General features: G+C 39.0%; 1 protein-coding gene and 1 long non-coding RNA gene across 15 annotated transcripts in view; one reads left to right on the forward strand and one right to left on the reverse strand.

Moving 5' to 3' along the window:
- The window catches only part of C6 (complement C6), a 73,236-nt gene extending 56,795 nt beyond the window's left edge, over positions 1-16,441 (reverse strand). For 2 of the 14 annotated variants that reach the window (XR_014830686.1, XM_085001461.1), the window contains exons 1-4: positions 16,329-16,441; positions 9,628-9,686; positions 3,359-3,524; positions 252-396 (exon numbers count right to left, since the gene is read on the reverse strand). Coding sequence is in view for 11 of the 14 variants with exons in the window: in XM_085001461.1 (XP_084857587.1) it covers positions 252-333 (82 nt within the window). In the remaining 3 variants the exon portion in view is untranslated. 14 annotated transcript variants of the gene reach the window in all.
- Positions 16,442-17,894: 1,453 nt separating this feature from the next.
- Positions 17,895-25,748, forward strand: LOC146395518 (uncharacterized). The gene is made up of 3 exons (XR_014831274.1): positions 17,895-18,345; positions 23,021-23,249; positions 24,474-25,748. It is a non-coding gene; the product is annotated as an uncharacterized LOC146395518 (long non-coding RNA).
- The last annotated feature ends 983 nt before the right edge of the window (positions 25,749-26,731 follow it).

Below are 26,731 nucleotides of genomic sequence, written 5' to 3' on the forward strand. Positions count from 1 at the left end.
TGCTTTATAACAGTGTAGGAGCTGGGCATCAGTACTTGATGAGCAAATGAATCAGGTAAGTGGTCAAGATGATTAGAGTTTGAAAGCTGTAATTTTACATATGAATAGTGTATAATTGGTCACATAACAACCCTGTCTCCCCATGCTTAAAATATGGTGGGACCTCTCTATTGTGGTTTTCACTGGGAGTCAGTTGGAATAACATTAGTCATTTTTAGTGGAGACCAGAACATCTTCCAAAAGTCCCTTACCACTGTCACAGCGGAATTTATTCTTGCAGTCAACCTCTTCAATTTTGCAGAGTTTAGATGGAATACATGGTCGAAAGGTCATGAGTGGCTCAGTACATGGTTGTCCTCCAAACTGATTGGGGCGCAAGATGGACCTAACCTTAAACTGAAAGGAGAGAAAGGTGAGTAATTGAGGCTGGGTCAAAGCCAATAATTATCTAAGAAAGCAGAGCTTCTTCATCACAGTAGTCATTTTTCCTATGGTGGTGTTTCCTAAATTGACTGACTAATCATGTTTTCCAGTTCAGTTATGGTATGTCCTTAAGGACGTCAATACATTTTGGGTCTCACTTTTCCACCCTATAACATGAGGAAGTGGGACAAAAGATTTCTAAAGCTTATAATTCTGAAGTCATACAATTCTAAATCAAATTGAAATAAAAAAGGCACAAATATTTACTGATCTGTCCTGAGTGCAATAAATATTCCAGGGAGTAACAGAAGCCCTTTTATTTCCCAAAGATAGTGTGAAGTGATAAATGCGAAAGGATTTTGGGGCTTTTTAGAAGTCACCATGGAAACCAAGGCTGACATATTCTTCACACTTTAAAATATTTTAAATAGGCAATAGTAAAACAAAGAGTCAGGGAAGGATAGAAATTAAAAAGTACTGACTTTGGAGTCGGAAAAATCCAAGTTCAAAAGGTAGCCTCCTACTTATTAGTGATGTGTTCTTGAGCAAATCGCTTAACCCCTTACGAGCTATAACTTCCTCATCTATAAAATGGGTAGAAAACCAATGTGAAGTGCAGTTTGAATAAGGTATGTCAAGGACCTAGACTGGTTTCTCACAGAGAGAAGATGCTCCAGCAATGAGTCCCTTTTACTTTCCTAACGTGGGAATGCTTGGCACTTGCCCTGATTTGGGTTCATGTGGGCCAGCGCCTTTACAGGAATGAACTTGAGGTGGATAAATATTGCCACTGGGAACAATAAACAAACTGAGGGACTTTCCCATAGGAGAAGTGGAAATTAGAGAAAGGGGAAGGAGTTATTTTAATGAATGCCCCTCATTTCTGTCTGTTTGCAACCTTGGCTAGAAATCTCCATTTTTTTAGCACCTTTTTTTTTTTGATTTTTTGGCTTTGTGAACTCTCAGAGAACACAGGCAGAAGAATTTAAGAGCTGGGCAGTGCAATACAAATCCCCAGGGGGCAGAACTTCCTTTTGGTGTTCACATGACCATAAGACATGCAAAATGAATCCTCCTTCCACCGCAGTATGGCTAAATGGAATTTTCCGTCAGTTGAAACTGGGACAGTCTCTTTTCAGAAATGGAAGAAATTCAGCATTTCTAGGAGTTTTGAGCTACTGGGGCTCCGATAAGTGATTCCAATTTCCTGACTATACCCACATATCCCCTACCTGTTTTTCAACACAAGGGTCACAATCTGACCATGGTCCATAATCTCCCAGGAGGCAATTGATAGGACAAGTTTGCCAGTTACATTCTCTGGTCTCCTGCTTGGTGCAAAGCCGGTCACAAAAGTTGTCAAGATAGTACTGATTTATAGTAATTTGTCTGTAATAGTGAGGAAAAAGCTACTTAGAATGAATGGGTTCACTCTTGCTCCAGCCCCACAAGAAAAATATCATTGACTCAACACAGCGAATAAAAGAAAAGAAGGTTTTCATGGAAAATCAGGGCATCTGGCATCTGTGCAGTTCTTAACACTTAATGGAACTCAGAACTAGGTCTAAAAACCATTCTCATTTCTGAGAATACTTGGGACAACATGAGGGCCTCATGTTAAAAAATTATTAAGAATTTCAAGAATGTGATGGCAGAGCATTAAGCCACCCCAGAGCCCTTCTCTGTGTGGGGCCCTGTGTGACCGCATGGGGTACATGTCCATGAAACTGGCTCTGATGGAATTTCTGGAAGGGACTGAAAGGGAACAAAAAGAAAGAAGAAAATTTCTGCAAATGGCTTAAAAGATGACAACACAAAGTGCTAAGGACCATGACTGAGTTAGAGCCAGAGGGCTGTAGGACCAAAGATTCAAGGAGAAAGTGACATGAGAGGTACATTTTGAAAAATGCATGTGAATTTCCCAGGCAACAGAAGGAAGGGCATTCAGAGGGAACAGCATGTGTAAAGATTAGAGGTGGGGGAGTATGACATGCCCATGGAGGAACCTGTGGGATGAACCTAAGAAATGCATAATTGAGAGGAATGGAAACTACTGCTGGACTTTATCTGGCAGGCAGTAGAGAGCTCCTGAAGGACTTAAGTAGAGGAGGATTATAAATAAATCTGTTTTTACAACTTTATTGGGTGGCTTATTGGGACAGTCAGTTGGTGATTTTAATGAGACTCACACTACATATGTAAAAATAGCTTTCTAAAATAGATCTCTACAAAGTGCTGTAACAGTTAAAGCACATTAAATATATACTTTTCTCCTCCAAGTCATGTGAGGATCTTCATGGAACAGGAACATCTAACACATTTAAAGAAACTGTGGGTAGAGTAGTCAATTGATGAAAAGACAGAAATATTAAATGTTATCATGTAAACACAGTTTTCTTGCCTTCTTGTCCATGCCAACAATCAAGCTAATAGCTAGCAGTGCTGCTCAATTGAGGTCCTGTTAGACTTGGTTTAATGAGTAGAAAATTCTCTATAATTAACTCACTAACCGCAGGCAAGCAGAGTTCTGTGCTGATTGAAAAAAAAAAAAAAAAAAGCCTAATGATTCTAAGCAAGTTAAATAGTCAACTGAAAAGATTGCACAGATTCTTAATTAAATTTCTTTGAAACTCCTAAATTTTATGGAGAGAACAAAAGTAAATCTCATTTCAACCTTATGAGGAAGAAACCTTAAATTCCATACAAAGTCATGGGTCTTTTAAAAACATTTTAAAATTGAAGTACAGTTGATTTACAACATATTAGTTTCTGAGGTATAGCATAGTGATTCAATATTTTTGCAGATTATACTCTGCACAAATTATAGTTTGAGATATATTTTTTCCCTATTGCTTAGTGTGGCACTTTTGATTTTGCTAACTCTGTCCTCCAGATTTCCCAGGGCACAAAGAATAGCTATAGAGTCCAGCATCACCTCTGTCTGGTCTGGGTTCCAGAATTACAGGTTTTTGAGCAGCTGGACCACTGAGTCCATGGGTAGTGATCACAGAAACAGGCTTGGCTCTTGTCAATCAGACCACTCAGCAAGATAAAATACAAGACAGAGTGTCTGTCCATCATGCCTGGAGAGTCTCCAGATCCTGAAAAGAAATGATATAATACATATCAAACATTTGTGGCATAAAACTTCACAATCATTCCCAGATACAGACTCAAATATGATCTTAAAAAACATCTTGCACACACCTTCACACCATGCACAAAAATAAACTCAAAATGGCTGAAAGACTTAAATATATGACAGGACACCATCAAACTCCTAGAAGAAAACATAGGCAAAACACTCTCTGACATCAACATCATGAATATTTTCTCAGGTCAGTCTCCCAAAGCAATAGAAATCAGAGCAAAAATAAACCCATGGGACCTCATCAAACTGAAAAGCTTTTGCACAGCAAAGGAAACCAAAAAGAAAACAAAAAGACAACTTACAGAATGGGAGAAAACAGTTTCAAATGATGCAACCGACAAGGGCTTAATCTCTAGAATATATAAACAACTTAGACAACCCAACAGCAAAAAAGCCAATCAATCAATGTAAAAGTGGGCAAAAGACCTGAACAGACATTTCTCCAAGGAAGATATACAGATGGCCAACAAACACATGAAAAAATGCTCAACATCGCTGATTATAAGAGAAATGCAAATCAAAACTACCATGAGATACCACCTCACACCAGTCAGAATGGCCATCATTAATAAATCCACAAATAACAAGTGCTGGAGGGGCTGTGGAGAAAAGGGAACCCTCCTGCACTGCTGGTGGGAATGTCAACTGGTACAGCCACTATGGAGAACAGTTTGGAGATACCTTAGAAATCTATACATAGAACTTCCATATGACCCCGCAATCCCACTCTTGGGCATCTATCCGGACAAAACTCTACTTAAAAGAGACACATGCACCCGCATGTTCTTTGCAGCACTATTCACAATAGCCAGGACATGGAAACAACCCAAATGTCCATGGACAGATGATTGGATTCGGAAGAAGTGGAATCCATATTCCATATACACAATGGAATACTACTCAGCCATAAAAAAGAATGACATAATGCCATTTGCAGCAACATGGATGGAGCTAGAGAATCTCATACTGAGTGAAATGAGCCAGAAAGACAAAGACAAATACCATATGATATCACCTTATAACTGGAATCTAGTATCCAGCACAAATGAACATCTCCTCAGAAAAGAAAATCATGGACTTGGAGAAGAGACTTGAGGCTGCCTGATGGGAGGGGGAGGGAGTGGGAGGGATCAGGAGCTTGGGCTTATCAGACACAACTTAGAATAGATTTACAAGGAGATCCTGCTGAGTAGCATTGAGAACTTTCTCTAGATACTCATGTTGCAACAGAACAAAGTGTGGGAGAAAAAAAATGTAATTGTAATGTATACATATAAGGATAACTTGATCCCCTTGCTGTACAGTGGGAAAAAAAAAATCTTGCCTTCCTTAAGGCAAGTTAACACCTATAAATTCACATGCTCATGGGTATGCACTCTATTTCTAAAGATTTTTATGGTGAGCAGTCCTGGAGTTATAATTCCAGTACTAGTAAGTTTCTCTGAACTGTTAGCAATAGGCTATAAGACAAAGTATAGAGCATAAAACTCATTTCATTCCAAAATGAAAAAAATTTTTTATCTTATTTTTTTATACATTTGTAGGATTTTTTTTTTTTTTTCGGTCTTTTCTTAGGGCCAATGGAAGTTCCCAGGCTAGGGGTCCAGTTGGAGCTATAGCCTCTGGCCTATGCCACAGCCATATCAACACCAGATCTGAGCCACAGCTGCGGCCTGCACCAAAGTTCATGGCAACCTGGATCTTTAACCCACTGAGCGAGGCCAGGGATCGAACCTGTGTCCTCATGGATGCTAGTCAGGTTTGTTTTCACTGAGTCATGATGGGAACTCCAAAAAAATGGAAAATTTTATATAATCTTGTCCTTTTCAAAACAACTGCTCATTTTGTGTGGGAAGTACTTGCAAGTACTAATACTGCCTTTCAGTTTTGCCATACTTTTCTGGGCCTGGGGAAGGAGTTTGGAACTCCTGTACCCCTCCATTGCTTTTTATCTGTTATACATACCTTCCTGATATATAAATTATACATGGTTTAAATAAATATCTTCTCTTCTTTTTCTCCTTCTTCACTAGAATGTAAACACCATGACATTTGGTCTTTTTTTTGTCTGTTTTGTTCTAGATGCCTGGAAATCCACCACCCAGACATTTAGAAGAATGAGAGCAAGCATAGTGTATACTTAATAAATGTTGTGGAATTGAGTCTAGGAGACAGTTTAGAAATGAGTTTTGATGAAATCCAAATAAAGTCATTTAAGTTCACAATTACAGCACTTCTATAGTATTATTCTTTAAAGTTCTGCCAGATTAAGGATGTCTCATAGACTAGAAATTAATTTGTCTGTTCAATTGTCATCCATTGTTTTAAGGAAAAGTGATTGTATCATAACTGGTTTATATCAAGTTTGTTATAACAGTTGATTGAAATAAAACCTAGATCTCTTGAGATTTAGATTTATTTTTAGAACACATGTAATATATTTAGTTTGCCTCTGATAATATTTGTTGTGTTCTAAAATATATAGAAAATATATGAAGAAGAAAATTAAGATGGTGAATTATGTAACCAACCAGAAAACTGCTGACATTAAAAAAATACAAGTGAGAGTTCCCATTGTGACTCAGCAGAAATGAATCTGACTAGCATCTATGAGGATTCAAGTTCAATCCCTGGCCTCGCTCAGCGGGTTAAGAATCTGGCGTTGCTGTGGCTGTGGCATAGGCCAGTGGCTACAGCTGCAATTTGAACCCCTAGCCTGGGAACCTCCATATGCCACTAGTGCGGCCCTAAAAAGAAAAACAATATATGTGATACCTGCCTGTACTTGAAAATTTTGAACAGAACAGAAAGAAAAATGTATGACATGAGTTCTCTTCTACTGGTAGCCAGAACCTCTCCCTACACATAATCAGTTTTCTCTTTTTATAGGTAGCAAATGGAGGGAAAATTCTTCCATACATCACCTTACACATATATATGTATGCATGTTTTTAAAAACATATACACAAAAAGAGGATGTATGCTATGTACTACTCTGTACTTTTTTTCCACCTCACAGTATACTTGAAAGATATTTTCATATTAATTGATGTGTATCTACTTCATTCTTTTTAATGACTGCATAGTTTTATGCCATATGGATGTATTGTTCTGAATTTAACCATTATTCTACCTATAGCCATTTAGTATACACACACTGCAATAAACATCTCCGTATTTCATTTTTATCATACTTTTATAGTATATCCATGGGACCAGCAACTATATTCCTAGCACTAGAATGGCTCAGTCAAATGCTATGAATTTTAAAAGACAGATGGATTTTGCCAAATTGCCCTACTGAAACATAACTCCCTTGAATATTTCAGAGGGTGAGATTTAAAATTATATTTTAATGTGTTTACTCTATGCCTTTTATTTGGATGAAAGGATACTTCAATTAAAAAAATGAGGTTCATTATTTTATAAATCTTCATTCAAACCAAGAGTTTGAGATCAGATATGAGAATTGTTTATCCAATATGCTAACAAATCAGAGCATTTCTTCATAATTAATCAGTAAGCATTTATTTTTTTTAATTTAATTATTATTATTTTTTTTGGTTGTACCTGCAGCATGCAGACTTTCCCCAGCCAGGAATTGAACCCATGCTACAGTAGCCGTCTGAGCCATTGAAGTGACAATGGCAGATCCTTCACCTGCTGCAACAAGAGAACTCCAAAATCTATAAAATTTTTATTGAAATGTAGTTGAATTACAAAGTTGTGTTAGTTTCTAGTGTACAGCAAAGTGAATCAACTATACATATACATATATGTATTCTTTTTCATATTCTTTTCCATTATGGTTTATCACAGGATGTTGAATATAGTTCCCTGTGCTATACAATAGAACTTTGTTGTTTATCTGTCTTATATATAGTAGTCTGTATCTCCTAATCCCAAACTCCTAATTTATCTCTCTTTCACCTCTTGGGTAGCCTAACTTTGTTTTCTGTGTCTATGAGTCTGTTTCTGTTTTGTAAATAAGTTCATTTGCATCATATTTTAGATTCCACCTATAAGTGATATCATACGGTATTTCCCTTTTTCTGTTATGTCACTTAGCATTTTAAAATTCTCCTACAAACTCAGAGAAAAATGTCAGAATCAAAGCAACAAAATCCACTGACATGTGGCTGAATATGTCTTTCAATTTAAAACAGAATCAGCACACATTTGAGTATCCATTGTGTGTCGCATAGCATTGTGTGAGATAAAGAGAAATAGAATCCATTATCGCTGGCTGGGGAGGGTAGATAGAAACTGAAGATGCTCACCACGATTTTTATCCAAGCTTTTTTTAAAAACCAACTCCTATATAAGCTGCTACAGCCGTAGGCTATTTCAATCATAGACATGAGAGGCTGCTTTAAGATCGCTGTGCTTGCCTGTTAATTTTAGTTCCCTGGTGTGTTCACCTTTCCTAGTTTTCTTCAGCAGCCCAGAACCATAGACAAGAGTGACCCAGTGAGTGTTCCAAGAGTGTCCCTAGAAATTAGGCTATGTTCAAAACAAAAAATCCTAAACATCAGATCCAAGATCAGATTGGTAGATATTCACTGGCTTCAGGGCCCTGGGGAGTGGAGGCTCTGAAACAATGTGAAGTTTCTCTGTTACTCCCTAGACAGACCACCCCATCCCCACCACCCCCAGTTGGGATCTTCTCATACAGGAACTGCTTCAGCAAGGAAACCTAAACAGAGGGGTTTTTTGTTGTTTATTTTTTTAATTAAATTTTGAAGAGATAAATATCTTCCAGAATAATTCGATTGTAGAGAAAATGAATTCTTAAAGTATTTTGTGCAATCAGCATATAAATGATTGGAAGAAGTCGAATTACAAGAAATTGTCGATTCTCAATTCTCAGCAGACACTATCTGTTTTAACTTTCAAAAGCTTGAAAAGAATAGATGGATTTTATTCCAATGATCATCAAAAGCTGCAAGAATAGAACTCTTCTAAAATATTCTGTTCTCTTTTTGGCTATACTGTTCTGAGGCAGTTTGGAACAGTATAAATGCTATAAATGAAGATGGTAATGCCAAAGCTTCTTATTTGAGGAGATGCTAATAAAAGAGCTAATTGATAGCTTCTCCTTTTACAGTCTTTTATGGCTATAAGGAAAAAATGTCATGTTGAAATAATAATTTTCATTCAAATAAAGGTAATTATTTCTCTTACCTTTTTTTTTATTATCATAGCCCAGCATTTAATATCATTTCTTATTAATTTTCAAGATCCTTAGGCATTTTGGAGAGATTTAAAACTACATGTGGGCATTTTACCCATTACCACATAGTTTTCATACAAACTTGCAACAACAACAACAAAATGTTCAGTGAATAAAGAATGATATGTAGAAAAAAAATCTTCCACTTCAGTACCATGGTAGAAGAGCAGCAATTCTGCAATTTTCTTATCATTGACATCCCCTTAAACTCTAAAAATTAGGGATCCCATTGAACCACTGAAGATGGCTTTGTAGGCATTTAAAGGATTATAGAGTAGAGTGAAATCCATTTTATTCTGACCTGTTACCTTCCCATGTCCTTGACTCTCATGAATGATTTGTTTCCAAGGCAGGTCAGCACATCTTACCTGGCAGGTTCAGAAGGTTTTCTAGTTTGTTCCCAACTGTAGGATCCTCCTTTCCATCTTCTTGTAAATATTTTGAATCTTTTATTTCTTATTTTTTCCTTCTGTACCTGCTCCAGAAGCTCAAGAAATTATCTTTACCACGGACAGGGTAGGCTGGTGAGCACAGGCACATGACTAGTTTTTGGCTAAAGGGTATGTTTGCTTGGCTTGTAATGGTCATTTAGCTCAAAGAAAAACTTGATCTCACCAAGACATCTCTCTGAAAAGACATTTCTTTAAGAGGTACAAATTTTTTGGTTTTGAGATTTAAGCAAAATATTTTATTTTTTTAAAAAAATAGGCAAGTGGCTCTAATTTGAGTTATGTGTTTTCAGGCATGAAAGGGTTTGTTGGAAACATGATCTACGATTTTGAAGTATTAAGATTACAAATGAAATCATTATGTCACTCACCTTTAAAGAGAATTTCTGGTATCCAGTTTGTGGTATCCAGGGAACTAATCTGCAAATGGCTAAGAAAATAATAGTTATTCACAATGAAGAGGGCTTATAGGATAATCCAAACAAGTCTTTTTTCCCCACTGCTAGCTAACCCAAGGTCATGTCCCAGCGATCTAACAACAGCTAGAGTGTTATCAAAATAAATATTCTGTGGAAACCCTGGACTTTGCAAATGACTACTTCGATCAGCAATAATCCTGAAATTCTGAGAGTGAGATGTTTCACAGGGTCCTGGTTTTTTCAGTGATTTTCCCATTCAAGGAATGTTGTGAAAGGTATTACTACTGAAGAGAAAAGAAACTTCTGATTCTATTTTTAAAACCTTTTAAAATAAATTGCTTAAAATCACCTTCCCCTTTAGGAATTTGTCCATTTAATTAAAAACTATATGTAGATGCTCTCTGATTATGTAATATCTATTAAGAAAGATTTAGAAAATGTGGAAAAGTATGAAGAGGAAAGTAAAATCATTTTTCATAAACGGAAAAACCAGTATAAATATTTAGAGTAAATACTTCTAGTCATATAATATGTATGTATATGTGTCTCCCTGTGTAAGTATACACATACAAAGGAATATATATATACATACATACAACATACGTATATAATATTGCGACACATATTTTTTAAAAGATTTAAATGCACAGGATTTATCACATTCCATGGTTTCTAGAATCATACTGTCATTAATCTGCTCAAGATCTTTCATTTCACTATTTCCCCCCAAGATCTTGTTTCATTTCTTTCCCCATATTAGTTACATGTGTTAGCGTATTCCCTATTTGTCCTTACATATGATTATTTAGATATATGTGTTTATATCCTAAAAATACAAAGTCTCATTTTCCATGTTTTTGTAATTTACACAAATGGTATTCTGCAAAAAGTTTTATTTGATTTTTTACTTTTTTCATTCAACTTTATGCTTCTGGGGCTTATTCAGTGTAAACCTACTGGAACACAGACATTCCTTGTATCAACTACATTGAATTTATCCACTCTCTCAGCATGAAATGTTGTTGCCTTCAAGTCCTTGTAATTATAAACACAATGTACTCTTTCCTTGTGAACCTGTGAAAAAATTTCTAAAGATTTCTGAATCGCTCTTCAGGAAAAAAGTGATATGTGTTTACACTCTTATCAGACAGGACTTCTAGCTAGCATTTTTTTTGTTAGCCATTCCTGCTTATACTATTTCTGATACATGTAAGGTGGTGTTTTAGGGTTGTTTAAGTAGCAATTCTCTGATCAATAGTGAATTCAGATCACATTCTCACCAGACCTTCTTTCTACCTGTGATCTAACCATTGATGTTTGTTGATTATTTTTCTGTTGTGCTTCTTTACATTTGTGGTCAATTTTCAGGTGTACCCCACACTCTAGATATTAGTGTCTTGTAAGATTTAAATTTTGCAGATCTCTTCTCTCAGTCTGTAACCTGTATGTTAGTTCTATCTGTAGTGTCTTTGATTGAAGAGAGAATCTTATTTTTTTTTAAATTATTGTGGTTTATTTGATTTACAATGTTATATTTGCTTCAGGTTGACAGCAAAGTGAAAGAATCTTAATTTTAATGTAATCTAATTTGTCTATTTTCTCCTGATAATTTTTGCTTCAGATAATTTTTCTGTTGCTTAAGAAATCTGAAGTCACAGATGGTATTTGGGGTTAAGGAGAAACACTAAAAGTTGGACTCTGAAGAGGAGAGAGTCAGGAAATAGGATGAGGCTAAGCAGGGTTTTCATTAATGTGGACTGTGAGGAAGACAGAGAAATGAAAAGGATGTGTGGCATGGCACAGGAAAAACACAGGTGGAAAGGGTTGAAGGTGACAGAGAGGAATTCTTGAGATAGAGTGCCAATGTCTGTGACCCAAATACTAGAAATAACTTGGCATCAAAGGAGAATCAATATCTTTTCAATGATGTATTTGAATTCCCCATTTTGGGTCCTCATGGATGGTTAAATGGACCACCAAGGTCCATTCTAGAGCAGGAGTTGGCAAACTACAGCTGATGAGGTGAATCTACCCTGATGCCTGTTTTATTAATAAAGTTTTATTGGAATAAAGTCACACAATCAGTCATTTTCTATGGTTGCTTTTGCACTACAATAGTAGGGCTGGGTAATTCCAACAGAGACTATATAACATGTCAAGCCAAAAATATTTACTATCTGGCCCTTTACAGAAAGAATTTTCTGAACCCACCCACCCCAAAGGGAGAGATTTCTCTTCTGATCAATATAACCACAATGTCGTGTTGGCCTTGGAAGCAGAAATAAATAGTCTTACTTGGGATGATGAATGGCTGTTTGTCCCTGGGCTAGGAACGGAATGCTTGTGTACAGTTATGTTTAGGTCTGCCTCTCTGTAAGAATATGAGTGCTCCCTAAATAGTACCTCGATGAATGCTACTGAGAAACAAAGCATACTATGAAGTTCCCAAGAGCTTTTTAAGCAAATGCAGACTTTCTAAAGTGTTGGCTGATGACATGGACTAACTTTACATGCAAAATACTCTGTATTTTCATAAAGTAGAAATCTGCTAGTACGTTTAAATGTAGACTGACCAGTGGGAAAGACTTTAATTGTAAAGGAACAGAAAGATGTGGGAGGAAATTAGAACCAGGAAGTGAAAAGTTAAGATGGAGCAATGATCATTTTTCCAGAAGGAGAATATGTATTCTGTTAAAATCTTTATTCCTCTCCTAATAAAGATAGATTCACAGCCAAACGGTATTTTCTGCCAAGAAAATAACCCCAAACATAAAATAATGAACAGTGGAAGCTGCTGACCATCTGAAAGCTTTTTCATATGCTACTCACATGCCAACTTATCATCATTGCAAAAATACTACAATTTCTCATTAGAGCCAAGACTAATGACCCATCTACTTCACAAGCCCTTTAGAGTGTACTTTGTCAGTCAGTGTGTGAGTAGACAAAGTGAAATTGCAAATTAAATTACTTCACTTGGAGAATCATATATCAAAAATCTCAAATGGAGGAAATAGAAGTTTACTTTGGACCTCAGGCTACCATGATCTTTTTTCTTTTGCTACTAAAATTATTAGAATAGTTTAAATTCACTACATTTAATTTCTTGCCATCTACTCCTTATTTGAATGTCACTCTTTGCAATCTAGGTTATAAATACAACCAGCATGCAAAAACTATTTTCTTAGTGACCATCAGTAATCTCCTAATTGCTAAGCTGAATGACCACTTCTCAATCTTCTATTGGCTTCCTGGACATTACGTAATGCATTGGAATGCAAACAAAATGACCTGCTAGTTAGGCTCCTAATCTAAACCAAGTTTAACATATAGACATCTATATAATAGATATCTACTTTTTAAGATAAAACATCTCAAACCTCTGCAAGTTTTTACCCCTTCTAGCATTACAGAGAAACATGGATTGTATTTCAATACAGGGCCTTCTGGGAAAAGGCAACAGAAAAACTGATTGAGATCAAGTAGTTCCTGCCTAAGCTTTTGGGTCAGCCTCCTAGTTTGGTCCTTGACTTCCAGTTGCCCGCTGTTATCATCATTATTTTGACAGGGTAATTTTCTGTCTTGTTTGGGCTGCTGAAACAAAAAATACCATAGGCCAGGTGACTTATCAATATCATAAATTTATTCCTCACAATTCTGGAGGTTGTGAAGTCCAAGATCTAGGTACCCGCAGAATGGATTTCTGATGAGAGCCTGCTTCCTGGTTCACAGGTGGCTGTTTTACCTCTAAAACCTCACTTAGTGGAAGGGGTTAGAGAGCTCTCCGAGATCTTTCATAAAGGCACTAATCCCATTCATGGAGTCTCCATTCTTAAGAGCTAATCACTCTCCTAAGTTTCCACCTCTGAATATCTTTCACTTTGGGGATGAGAAATAAAATATTGTTTGTCCTATCAGTAAACTAAGACTGTCAGTCATCAGTGACTGCAGCCCCCTCCAAGGGGGAGCCATTGAGCACTGAGGGATCTCAAGAAGGAAGCAAAGAATACAGGCCATCTAGCAGCCATCAGACAGCAGCCACTCCCAAGGGTGAGTTCTGAGGAAACTCAGGATGTGAAAACACAGAATACTGGCCCCAGAGAACTGAAGTGCATATCAAAGGAATGATTTCAGTGAGCCCAGACCTTTGAACCTTCCCTTGCACTTAGAAAATGGCTACATTTCTTGGCTTGAGATATCTAGTTTTCCATTATTAACAGAAATATTTTGTTTCTACTATCTGCCCTTTGTTTCCAAACTCTTATATATCCCAGCTTCCCCCAGCCTCCTCAAAGAAGTTTTCTCAGGATCACTTAAGATTCTGCCTCCAGGCTTATGTCCTCTGTTTTGTCCACTGAATAAAACATATTGTCAATTTTTTAGTTGTGAATATATTTTTTAGTTGACAGGAATTAGATTTCAACATATGTTTGTAGGGACATGGCCATTCAATACACAGCATTTTCCTAAAGCTCCTATGATGAACATAATCTAATATTTGGATAGCACTTTATGGCTTGCAAGATACCTTTCAAAGTGCCATAAGCATAATATTATCTATACGCTTATTCCAACTAATCCATCAAATTTTTACTGGGCACCTGTTATATACCAGACATTATGTTGAGACTTAAAAAGATGAATAAGTTGGGTTAGTTCTTTCAGGAACTTTAATTGAAAGAAAATGGGAGTTAGCTAGAAAAATGAATGTGAGAAGTACTGAAAATTATAAGAAATCTGTCACAGAATTCATAATCTCCCTTGTATATTCATTCACTTATTTCCTTGTCTTTCAGTCATAGTCAGTGTAGTTACTACCATTATCATTATCCAAAGCCTTTTATTCACTCATCCAACAAACATTTACTGCAAGGCATTATTCTAGGTGCTTGAACAGTGAACAAATCAGAAAAAAAAATCCTGCCTTTGAAAAATAGCAATTGAAATTTGCAATCTACTGCCCAGAAGAGAGAAAAAAATATGCAAGTTATTTCACCTTTTAGAAGCATTTATTTAATATTTATTAAAATATGGTATCTTCAAAAATTGCAAGTCATTCTCTCTGCCTCTGTTTTTTTTTCGGCTCCAATGCTTTCTTGCAGGAAACTTGTCCATTCTTACCTCAGAAAATGAAATGCCGTGGGACCTGCTGAGCTGGCTCAGATCTCATGATTCTGCCTCCTGGACAAGGCCAGTGGGCCAGGAAGAGGGCATGAATCAACTGGATTTCATGTTTCAAGTTTGGGGATTGGGACTCAGAGACTCTAGTTAGGTGTAATAGGAAGCTCACTTAAGTCACATGCAAAGAGAAGCAGAGACTGCCTTTCTGCAGAGAGAAAGAATGAAATGGGAACACGAAGCGGAGTGCCCAGAGAGTGTAAATGTCCCTCACGAGGCCCAGCTACACTTCCTTCCCTTGAAGGAATTGCTTTCAATAAATTACATTTTTTTTTGTTTATGATACTTCAATATATTTTTATTACTCACAAACAAGTGATCCTTAACTAAGGTAAATTTTGTGATTTTTCAGACAATTGCAAGTTCAAACAATTTCAAAAGAAATACTCAACTTTATGATATGGCTCTGTGCAATCAGAATGAACCCTGTCCAGTTCATCCAAGCCACAGATCCCAGCAAACGGCAGCCCTGAACCCTGTTCACAAGACAAGGATACATATTGCCTGATTTCTATGAGTTACTTAAACCACTTGCAATTGTAGAAATTAATAAATCAATTAAATATTTACTAAAAATGATTTACTCTATTTCCCAAGGTAGTGTGGAGAGAGGAAGCTAGAAATTGTGCTTTTAAATCAAGATAGCTTTCTTGAGGCAGAACCATCTAGGATCAGACTACGAGACGGACTGAAAAAGGCTGAGAAAGGACATCCAAAGTTCAGGGATAGCTCTTGAGAGAGTTTTGAGTGGCCTATATTGAACATTGCTTATCTTTGAGGTGGTGAGGAGCTGATGATTGAGGCAATGAAAGAAATGAAGAAAGATGCAAGGCCCTTGAGATAGTTCTGACAAAATATTTGGAGGAAAAAATTTTATTCTGCATACTGAGGCTCCAGAAAACTACTGAAAAGCTAGTGGCAGTACTGATGTTATCCTTTGAGCATAGGGCAATATCTGAAGCATGGAATAAAGAAAGAAGTCCAAGTAAGAGATCATTGGGGTCTTGGCTAGGTCTGAGGCTGTGAGGCAAAGGAAGAAATGCTGTGTTGGGGCATGCAAACATCTCCAATTTTTAGCAACAGGCTAAGAAGAGTAAAAGGCAATGTGAGAGAGAACGTGCATGCTCTCTTTGTAGTATGGATCACACAAATATCAAATTCCCTCAGTATCATTAAGAGGAGAATTGTTTTAGTCAAATGCTCAGAAAACTAGCAAGGCCATTAATAGGACATACATAGCATTTTTACCGCAGCAGTTCCTGATCACACTTCTACATATCACTAGGTCTGTGGCCAAGTAGAGAGGATAATGAAAGATACAATTGAAAAATGTTGAAGGGGGTGCTGCATGTCAGTCTGAGCCCATCAATTACCAGTGTTGCGGCTGGACCCAGGCTTGTGGTTCTTATGACTACAAGATGCCCTTCAGCAAAAGTCATCAGAAAACTTGGAAAAAATAAAGGTTTATTACTTACAGAAACTGGAAATTTCACTGTACACCTGGGGCAGTGCAGCAGGGTCTCTGGCAGAAAGAGAGCGAGAGGGAGCGAGAGAGAGGGAGCCTGCAAGCAAGCACCTGGATTTCTTCCTTTATCCAGATCAAGGGAGGGAGCCTAGGGTTTCCTGGGCTCACTCTTTATTGGTGAATTTAAAACATAAGAGCGGGAATTTCAAACTTGGGAAACAGAAAAAAGTGGCCCCTAACAAAGGAGACTTAGTGGGGAAGGCGGGCTGGCTCTTAATCTAGTCACGTGACTGGCAATGTTTATTCGAGATAGCATATCTACTTCAGTAGATGCCTTGGCAATTAAAGCTTAAGATAGGCATCTGCATTAAGGAAAAAACAGGAAAAACCGTAACACCACCCCCAATCTACACACATGCAACTGTCATGGTTTACCCCACAGGAGGTCACTCCTTAAAGTAGGTAACTCTGATAAATACTTGTTTTTTTTTTTAATAAGTGATGATAAAAGACAGTTTTGCAATGACCAAAACACTCAACTTCTGAAACATGGGATAGTGTGTGATACAAGAACAAGGAGCTTCTTGATTTCTTGGCATTTTTCAAATACTTGGAGAAGTGAGACTGATCTTTTAGTTGTGTTCATTCTTTTTATGATCTGATAAAAAGCCACTTTTTTTTTTACCAATCTATCAAAATTTGATTTTAAGAGCCTCAATAATGAATTCAAACTATTTCCCAATCAACCCTCAATTTGGAGGGTTTTTAAATTTTTTTTTAAATTTTGAAAAATTTTTGTGGCTGCATCTGTGGCATATGGAAGTTCCCAGGCCAGAAGTTGAATCAGAGCTGCAGCTGATATGCCACAGCCACAGCAACACCAGACTGAAGGCACATCTGCAACCTATGCTGTGGCTTGTGGCAATGATGGATCCTCAACCCCTGAGCCAGGACAGGGATCGAACCCACATCCTCACCGAGACAAAGTCAGGTCCTTAACCCACTGAGCCGCAATGGGAACTCTTGGAGGTATTTTTAAAAAACCTACTTTCCAGGTCTATTTTGGAAATATCCTTGGAGTGCCTTCTATATATTAGGGAATGGGATGAATGCTGAATATAACAGTGAGTAAAAGATATTGTTATCATAAGCTTAAAGTATACTAGGCAAAACTGATAATAAACACACACACAAAGTATATAAAAGTATAGGGTCAGGAAAGGATGGAAGACAAACATTTGGGTGAAGATGTATCAGATAAATAAGGGTTTAGTAAGTAGAATGAAGGAGACAGATAATGAGAGGGAGTTTCTTCAAGCTAGAAAGGATACTGAAAGCTTTACTGTGACAGCCCTCTTTTTTCCCTCAGCTTTATTGAGGTGTGATTGATAAAACTGTAAGATATTTTAAGTGTGCATTGTGGTAATTTGATGATATAAGTATACATTGTAAAAGGATTCCCACCATACATGCACCTCAATGTTCATAGCAGCACTATGTACAATAGCCAAGATGAGGAAGCAACTTAAGTATCCATCAACAGATCATTGGTTTAAGAAGGTGTGGTCTGAACAGAGAGAGGACAAGATGGCGGAGGAGTAGGAAGACATGCTCGCCCTCTCCCACAAACACAACAAAAAAAGCACATCTACAGAATAAATGACTTGCACAGAACAGCAACCAATCGCTGGCAGAGGAACCTAAACTCCAATAACGGCAAGAAATTCGTGACATTATTGGGCAGAACAGGAGAAAAGAGGAGAGTGAGAGAAGGCGAATCCGAGCGAGACGGGGGCTCCCGAAAGGGAACTGCGGAGGAGAAAGGGATCCCGCACCCTGGAAAGTCACCTACCGGGCGAAAGATCAAACGAACCGGAGGAATCTCCAGATGCAGAGAAGAGTGTAGCAGTAAGTTGGAGTACGGAAAAGCCGATCAAGAACCCAACGGACCATCTGAACTACGGGCAGAGTCACCAAAAATTGAGACGCCTGGGTGGGGGCTGGGCACCGAGACCTCGCCGCCGAAGGTTAGTCCCTGAGAGGGGGCCGGGGGACGCCTGGGTGGGGGCTGAACACCGAGACCTCGCCTCCGAAGGTTAATCCCTGAGAAAGGGCCGGGGGACGCCTGGGTGGGGGCTGGGCACCGAGACCTCGCCTCCGAAGGTTAGTCCCCGAGAGGGGGCCGGGGGACGCCTGGGTGGGGGCTGAACACCGAGACCTCACCTCCGAAGGTTAATCCCTGAGAAAGGGCCGGGGGACGCCTGGGGGTGGGGCTGGGCACCCAGACCTCGCCGCAGAAGGTTAGTCCCCGAGAAAGGGCCGGGGGGGGGGGGGTGGGGGGGGCGCCGCCTGGGTGGGGGCTGGGCACCGAGACCTCGGCTCCAGAGATTAGTCCCCGGGCTAGGGGGGCGGGGCAGAGCGGAAACTGCTTGGGAGGTCTAGAAACCAGTTGACAGGGCAGAGACTGCCTGGGAGACTAGAAAACAAAGCTGTCGCAGAGGAAGGGAGCAATACTCCAGGAGTGGGGAAGGGGAAAGTCACATCAGAGGGAACCTGGGGGAAGAGCCTGGTCTGCGCCCGTGCTGGGGAGGGGAGAGAAGAAGGGGTGGGTCCCCATAGAATACCCCCCACGCCACAGCAAGCTTACAGGCCCGCTAGCTAGCTGAAAACTCTGCTTCCCAGTGCATCCCCTCCCCCCACCCCCGCCACGCCCTACGCTCTCACGGACCTGGGGCTGCCTGCCATCCAGGAGGGCTGGCCTCAACAATTGCCTGAAGCCTACCACCGCAGGGGCTGTCCCTGCACAGGCCTGCTTGCCCTTTGGAGGGGCTACACTTCCGCAGAGCAGCACCAAACAGCACCAGCCCCCGAGAAAAGGCCTGCAGCCTAGAAAAGCTAGAACAAGCTTAGCCAGGCTGTGAATAGATCGGCCTAATTCTCGGACGGTTTTTCTGAGTCGGGTTGCCCCGGGGAGGAGCCTCTTCGGTTTCCAACGGCCCTGCTACCCGCCCAAGCCCCCAGGGGATGCTCTAGTGGACCAGCTGCATAGAACTGCCAGCTCCAGGCAGGACCCCCTGCAGCCCAGAAAAGCTGCAACAAGCTCAGCCAGACTGTGAAAAGATCCGCCTACATTCTCAGGCTGTCCTTCTGAGTTGGGCTGCCCTAGGGAAGAGCCTCTCAGGTTCTCAGTGCCCCAGATAGCTGCTCCAGCCCCCAGGGGGTGATGCACCCCTAAAAAGCAGCTGCCCAACACCGCCAACCCCCTGCAAGAACCCCACAGCCTAAAAACACCAGAGCAAGCTCTGCATGGCCAAGTGAAATCTGCTACCATCGCGGTGTGGACCTCTCAGTCCTGTCTGCCCTCAGGAAGTCCTCCTTTGCTTCAAAGAAACACTGTTAGCCCCATCAACACTCCAGAAAAGCCACACTGCCTCAAAAAAGATTGACCAACAACGCCAGCCCTCAGGAAATATTCCACGGCAGTGACAAGGCAAACACTGCCCGATCACGGAGAGTACAACTCCCTCAGGAGAAAGAAGACAACAAGCAAGATGAAGAAGCTGAGAAACCACTCCCAGTCAAACCAACAGGAGAACTCAGCTAAAACAGTCAACAATGAAACAGATCTCGGCAGTCTGACAGACCTGGAGTTCAAAAGAGAAATAGTGAAAATACTGAAGGAATTAAGAGAAGATATGAACAGTAATGCAGATACCCTCAGAAAGGAACTAGAAAATATAAGGAGGAGCCAAGAAAAACTAGAACATTCATTTGCAGAGATGCAAACTGAACTAGGGGCAGTAAAAACCAGAATGAATAATGCAGAAGAACGAATCAGTGATATGGAAGATAGAATAATGGAAATCACTCAATCTGGTCAACAGACAGAAAACCGAATCAAAAAACTGGAAAGCAATATAAGAGACCTATGGGATAATATAAAGCGGGCCAATCTACGCATAATAGGAATTCCAGAAGGAGTAGAAAAAGATAAGGGAATGGAAAATATATTTGAAGAAATTATTGCTGGAAACTTCCCAAACCTAAAGGATACTGGATTCAAGATACAAGAAGCACAGAGGGCCCCAAACAAACTGAACCCAAACAGACCCACACCAAGACACATCATAATAAAAATGGCAAAAGTTAGTGATAAAGAGAGGATCCTCAAGGCAGCAAGAGAAAAACAGAATGTTACCTACAAGGGAACCCCCATAAGAATATCAGCTGATTTCTCTACAGAAACACTACAGGCCAGGAGGGAATGGCAAGAGATATTTAAAGTGCTCAAAGGAAAAAATATGCAACCTAGAATACTCTATCCAGCAAGAATATCATTTAAAATAGAAGGGGAAATAAAAATTTTTCCCAACAAACAAAAACTTAAAGAATACAGCAACACAAAACCCAGGTTAAAGGAAATATTGAAAGGGCTTCTCTAAACCAAAAAGAAAGGAAGGAAAGGGAAGAAAAAAGAAAAGAAAAAAAAAAAGAAGAAGAAGAAGAGGAAGAACTAGGACTGAGGAAACTGCAATCAGAGAGAAGTCACTCAAATAAGCCAGCATACAGATTTAATCATGAACATGCTTCAAACAAAATAAAATTAAAAAGAAAAAAACAAAAAAGAGTCATCAAAACCATAAAATGTGGGCAAGGGATGTCAGGAGGTAAATAACCCTTTTTGTTTATATGTATGTCTCTCTTCTTAATTTTAATATAGTAATGAAGTGTTTGAACTTACAGGACCATCAGGCTAAAACACACATTTATGGGAAGGGGTTAGCATACTTAAAAAACAGGGCAATCACAAGCCAAAACCAAATATTGCATTTGCAAAAAATGAAAAAAAAACCACTCAAGCAGATAATAACAGGAGACCATCCAACCAAAAAAAAAAAAAAATGGAGAACCATAGAATCAACTGGAACACGAGGTTCAAATGGCAATAAATAATCATCTATCAATTATCACCTTAAATGTCAATGGACTGAATGCCCCAATCAAAAGACACAGAGTGGCTGAGTGGATAAAAAGGCAAAAACCTTCAATATGCTGCCTACAAGAAACTCACCTTAAGACAGACAAAGCTCTACTTAAAAGAGACACATGCACCCTATTCACAATAGCCAGGACATGGAAACAATCCAAATGTCCATCGACAGATGATTGGATTCGGAAGATGTGGTATATATACACAATGGAATACTACTCAGCCATAAAAAAGGATGACATAATGCCATTTGCAGCAACATGGATGGAACTAGAGAATCTCATACTGAGTGAAATGAGCCAGAAAGACAAAGACAAATACCATATGATATCACTTATAACTGGAATCTAATATCCAGCACAAATGAACATCTCCTCAGAAAAGAAAATCATGGACTTGGAGAAGAGACTTGTGGTTGCCTGATGGGAGGGGGAGGGAGTGGGAGGGATCGGGAGCTTGGGCTTATCAGACACAACCTAGAATAGATTTATAAGGAGATCCTGCTGAATAGCATTGAGAACTATGTCTAGATACTCATGTTGCAACAGAAGAAAGGGTGGGGGAAAAAACTGTAACTGCAATGTATACATCTAAGGATGACCTGACCCCCTTGCTGTACAGTGGGAAAAAAAAAAAAAAAAAGAAGGTGTGGTCTGTATACACATATAATGGAATATTACGCAACCATAAAAAATAATTTGTAGCAATGTGGATGGACCTAGAGAATATCATACTAAGTGAAGTGAGTCAGACAAATATTATATGATATCACTTATGTGTAGAATCTATAAAATAATACAAATGAATCCATATACAAAATAGCAACAGACTCACAGACATTGAAAAATAAACTAATGGTTATCAAGGGGGAAGGGAGGAGGGATAAATTAGAAGTATGGGGTTAAGAGATACAGACAGCTATACATAAAAATAGATAAGCAACAAGGATTTATAGTATAACACAAGGAACTATATTTAATATCTTGTAATAATCTGTAATGGAAAATAATCTGAAAAAGATCTAGCTGAATCACTTTGCAGTACACCTGAAGATAACACCATGATTATAAATGAACTGAACTTAAAAAAAAAAAAAAAAGGAAAGGAAGAGAAAAAACAAAGTCTTCCCACCGTCTATCTAATTAACACATCCACCACCTCATACATTTCTTTCTTTTCCCCTTTGGTGAGAATATTTAAGTTCTACTCTCTTGGTAAATTTCAGTTATAATTATAAAGTACAGCGTTATGAACTATAGTTGACATGTTTTATACTACATCCTCAGACCTTACTCATCTTATACCTGAAAGTTTGTACCCCTTTACTGACCTGTCCCTAATTCTTCTACCCCTCAAATCCTTGCAACCACTTTTCTATCTTCTCCTTCTAAGAGTTTGACTTTTTTTTTCTTCAAGATTCCATGTAAAGAGAAACTATGCAATATTTGTCTTTCTCTCTCTGGCTTATTTCACTTGCATTACATAAAGTCTTCCTTTAGGGTTCATACATGTGTACAAACGACAGGATTTTCTTCTTTCCAGACAGAGGTATTTTCCAGATATTGGCTATTGTGAAAAATGATGCAATGAACTGGGAATATAGATATATTTTTGATATCCTGTTTTCATTTCCTTTGGATATGTATATACAGACATGGGATTCCTGGATCATAGGGTAATTCTATTTTTTTTTTGGTCTTTTGTCTTTTTAGGCTGCACCCGAAGCATGTAGAGGTTCCCAGTCTAAGGGACTAATCGGAGCTACAGCTGCCAGCATACACCACAGTCACAGCAACGCCAGATCCGAGCCAAGTCTGCAGCCTATACCACAGTTCACAGCAACGCTGGATCCTTAACCCACTGAGAAGGCCAGAGATTGAACATGCAACCTCATGGTTCCTAGTCGGATTCGTTTCCGCTGTGCCAGGATGGGAACTCCTGGTAAGTTCTATTTTTAATTTTTAAGGAAGCTCTCTACAGTTTTCCATAATGGTTCCACCAATTCACATTCCCACCAGCAGTACACATCTTTGTCAACACTTATCTCTTGTTTTTTTGATGATAGTCATTCTGATTCGTGTGATTCGTGTGAGGTAGTATCTCATTATGGTTTCGATTGGAACTTTCCTTATGATTAGTGATGTTTAACACCATTTTATGTATGTGTTGGCCATTTGCACAACCCTCATCTTTATGTAGGTAAAGCATTAACTAGTTAAGGAGTGTCTGGGGCTCTGGGTGCTTTAGCAATTAACCAAGTAAATGCAAAAAATATACGGTGAAAAAGGAACTAGGGGTTGTCTTCTCTCTAGTGGAACTTGTTTTACTTTGTTATTATTTTCAGTATTCCCATGGCCGCTTCAAATCATTCTGCTATGCTTATTTTCCTTTAAAAGACTTACTGCTTTGAATGTAGTTAGGACAATGTTCTTTTGGAGTTTCCATTGTGGCTCAGTGGTAATGGACCTGACTAGTATCCATGAGGACTTGGCCTTGCTCAGTGGGTTAAGGACCTGGCATTGCCATGGTGTAGATCGCAGACTTTGCTCAGATCCCACGTTGCTATTGTTGTGGCGTAGGCTGGCAGCTACAGCTCCCATTCAACCCCTAGCCTGGGAACGTCCATATGCTGTGGGTGCGACCCTAAAAAGACAAACAAAAAAAACCAAAGTTCTTTTTATAAATTATATTAAAAAAAGATCAAGGATCTACTATGCATTCTTGAAAGCCTTGTTTTAATATTTTATTAAAATGGATTATAGTTTTAAAAATTTTTTTCTTAAAGTTTTAAGGCAGCAAACAAAGCAAGTACCTCATCATTTCCCACTTTGTCAGTTTTCTCTTCAGTCAGTAACAGTCTACAGTTAGAACTTGTAGGGCAGCAAAATTTGCTACCCCAAAATGTGTCTCTTTGGTATCAGAATTAATTTAGGCCGATTATCCTTAAGAAACTGAAGGGTCACTTTGCTGTATAGCAGAAATTGACAGAACACTGTAGATCAATTATACTTTAATGAAATTGTTTTGAAGTAAACAAACCTAAGAACTGAAAATTCAGGATGTTTGTTGCTTACCTCCCCTTTAACTGCCTAGAAGATCTTGGATAAAGAACCTAGAAGGGTAGAGGAAAATTTTTTCCTCTCTGACAGCTGGTGTGGTTGGCAGATTCAGCTTTTGTGTTTGGACGTCGTTGGCCCTGAGGCTGCTGCAGCTAATTCATCCTGGGACAACTGACAAAAGTTAGCAGAAGGTAAGAATTCTTACCATGTTATTCAGAATTTTGGATCTCTACCTTCAGGGTCTGCTGAAAATGAGAATTTTCTTCTAAAAGTAGATTAGCAGGAGAAAATATTTGTGGAGTTAGTTCCTTGGACTTAATGACTTTGGTGATCCTTTTCTTCCCAGAAATGATCACTGTTTTGCTTTGTGTCTGTCTGTTTGTTTGTTTGTTTGTTTTGTTTTTTGGGGTTTTGTTTTTGTTTTTGTTTTTTGTTTTTTGCGTCATTTGTCATAAGGAGGAAAACCATTGTTCTGAGGAGGTTTTCCTTTCATCTTGTACTATGTCATGAGTATTCGGCCTTATGGCCAGTGAGAATATTCTCTTTAGTCTCCAACATCTGGAAGGTGCATGCACTGTGCATTTGGTGGTCATTCAGAGAGACTGGTATTCTAATCAGCTATAGCCAGCTGGTCAGAAGCACAGGTAACAACGTGGGCTTGCAACTGGCATCTCTTCATCTGCCTGTGCCAGCTCTCAGGGGAGTTTGTCATAAGGGGTCACAGTTCGTCGAGACGTCTGTAGTCTCAATCTACATTGCTTTGTCAGTGTTGGCACTTCTTACCACTTATGCGGCAAAGGACTTTAGACTACTTTGGGGGCTGAGGGTGAGCTGTCTGGATCTTGTGAAGGCTACATCTTTTGAACTCTCTTGTTCAAATGCCTCCTGCATTCATGGTTGACTATAAAAGACTTACTGGTTTGAGTCACTATTGAGATCCTATCTGTGAATGGTCAGATGATGGGTCTTTTGAATTGGAAAAACCTTCTAGATTGGTAAATTTTAGAGAGCTTTCATTGTAAATAGCTGCTTTATTGGTACATAAGCAAAGAGCAAGTTAAAATGAGGATACAAAGAAATATAATGGGTAACCTCAGGAATTCCCTTTAAAGAGTTCCCATTGTGGCTCAGTGGTAATGAACTCAACTAGTATCCAAGAGAATGTGGATTCAATCCCTGGCCTTGCTCAGTGGGTTAAGGATCTGGCATTGACGTGAGCTGTGGTGTAGGTCGCAGATGTGGCTTGGACCCTGTGTTGCTATGGCTGTGGCATCGTGCAGCGGCTGCAGCTCCGATTTGACCCCTAGCCTGGGAACCTGCATATGCTGCAGGTGCGGCCTTGAAAAAAGGAAAAAAAGAAAAAGAAAAAAGAAAAAAAAAAGGAATTCCCTTTAAAAATTGTTTGGGAAGCCTTGTTAAATTTAATGTTTTAGCTTCCCCTCTTGGCTCTTACAGATGCCAGTAAAAAACATTAGTTTTATTAACAAGGGAATGGGAAGAAGCCAAGAGGAAAGTCAAGGGACTCTTTCCAACAAGGTAGAAAAATTTTAAGGGTAACTAAGAAATGAAGTAAATAAGGCAAGTAATGAAAGAGGAGCAAAGATGAATCAGAAAGGGAATAGTCATGGGACTTGTCCCAGCAGGGTGAAAATCATTAGGTGGTTATTAAGAAATGGAGGGGAAAAAAAAAACAACCCAACTTTGATGGTACTAAAATAGTTTTTTCTTTTTCTTTTTCTTTGTTTTTAAATTTAGCACTACCTAAGGCCAAAAGAATCCTTGCTGGTTCCTCAATATTAAAGGTTCCCAAACAATTCTATTCTATTTACTCCAGTTTGGAGAAATTTAAAAAGCCTGAAGGCAAAAATTATAATGAGAAACCTGACTGGTAATCACTTGGGGCAACAGTTAAGCCAATTAATTATGTTAAAGATTGACAAAAAGAGCAAGGTCCCTTGGTTCAGCCCTTCGCGGGAGACCCAAAGTGTATGACATAAGACGAGTAAATGGCTGGGAGATGGAGAGAAGTTTCAAGGACTCCTTGATGGGAGAGCCCCAGAAACTGTAGTACCAAAACCCATAGATAGACCCCTGACTTGGGCTACAATTAGATTGAGAAAATGCAAACATGCGAAGGTTGATAGGAGTGTAAAGTCTGGTAAATTTGAGCAACGTTATGTGGAGGGATTATGTCAACATTGCCTGAATGTTTCATGGGAATGCATGTTGGGTCTGGCTAACAGCCATTGGCTTTGTAAGACTAAGCCTTGTTGATGGGGTCCTGGTGGACTCTGTGGTCAAAGATATGAACTGACAAAACTGAGGTAAAAGTTTATAGGAAAACTGGTGTATTTGAATGGGCTT

This window comes from Sus scrofa, chromosome 16 (assembly GCF_054392235.1).
Source record: "Sus scrofa isolate SSC_HxYL_T2T_F1_AM1 chromosome 16, Sscrofa_HxYL_maternal_Yorkshire_Landrace_v2.0, whole genome shotgun sequence".
Classification (NCBI taxonomy): domain Eukaryota; kingdom Metazoa; phylum Chordata; class Mammalia; order Artiodactyla; family Suidae; genus Sus; species Sus scrofa.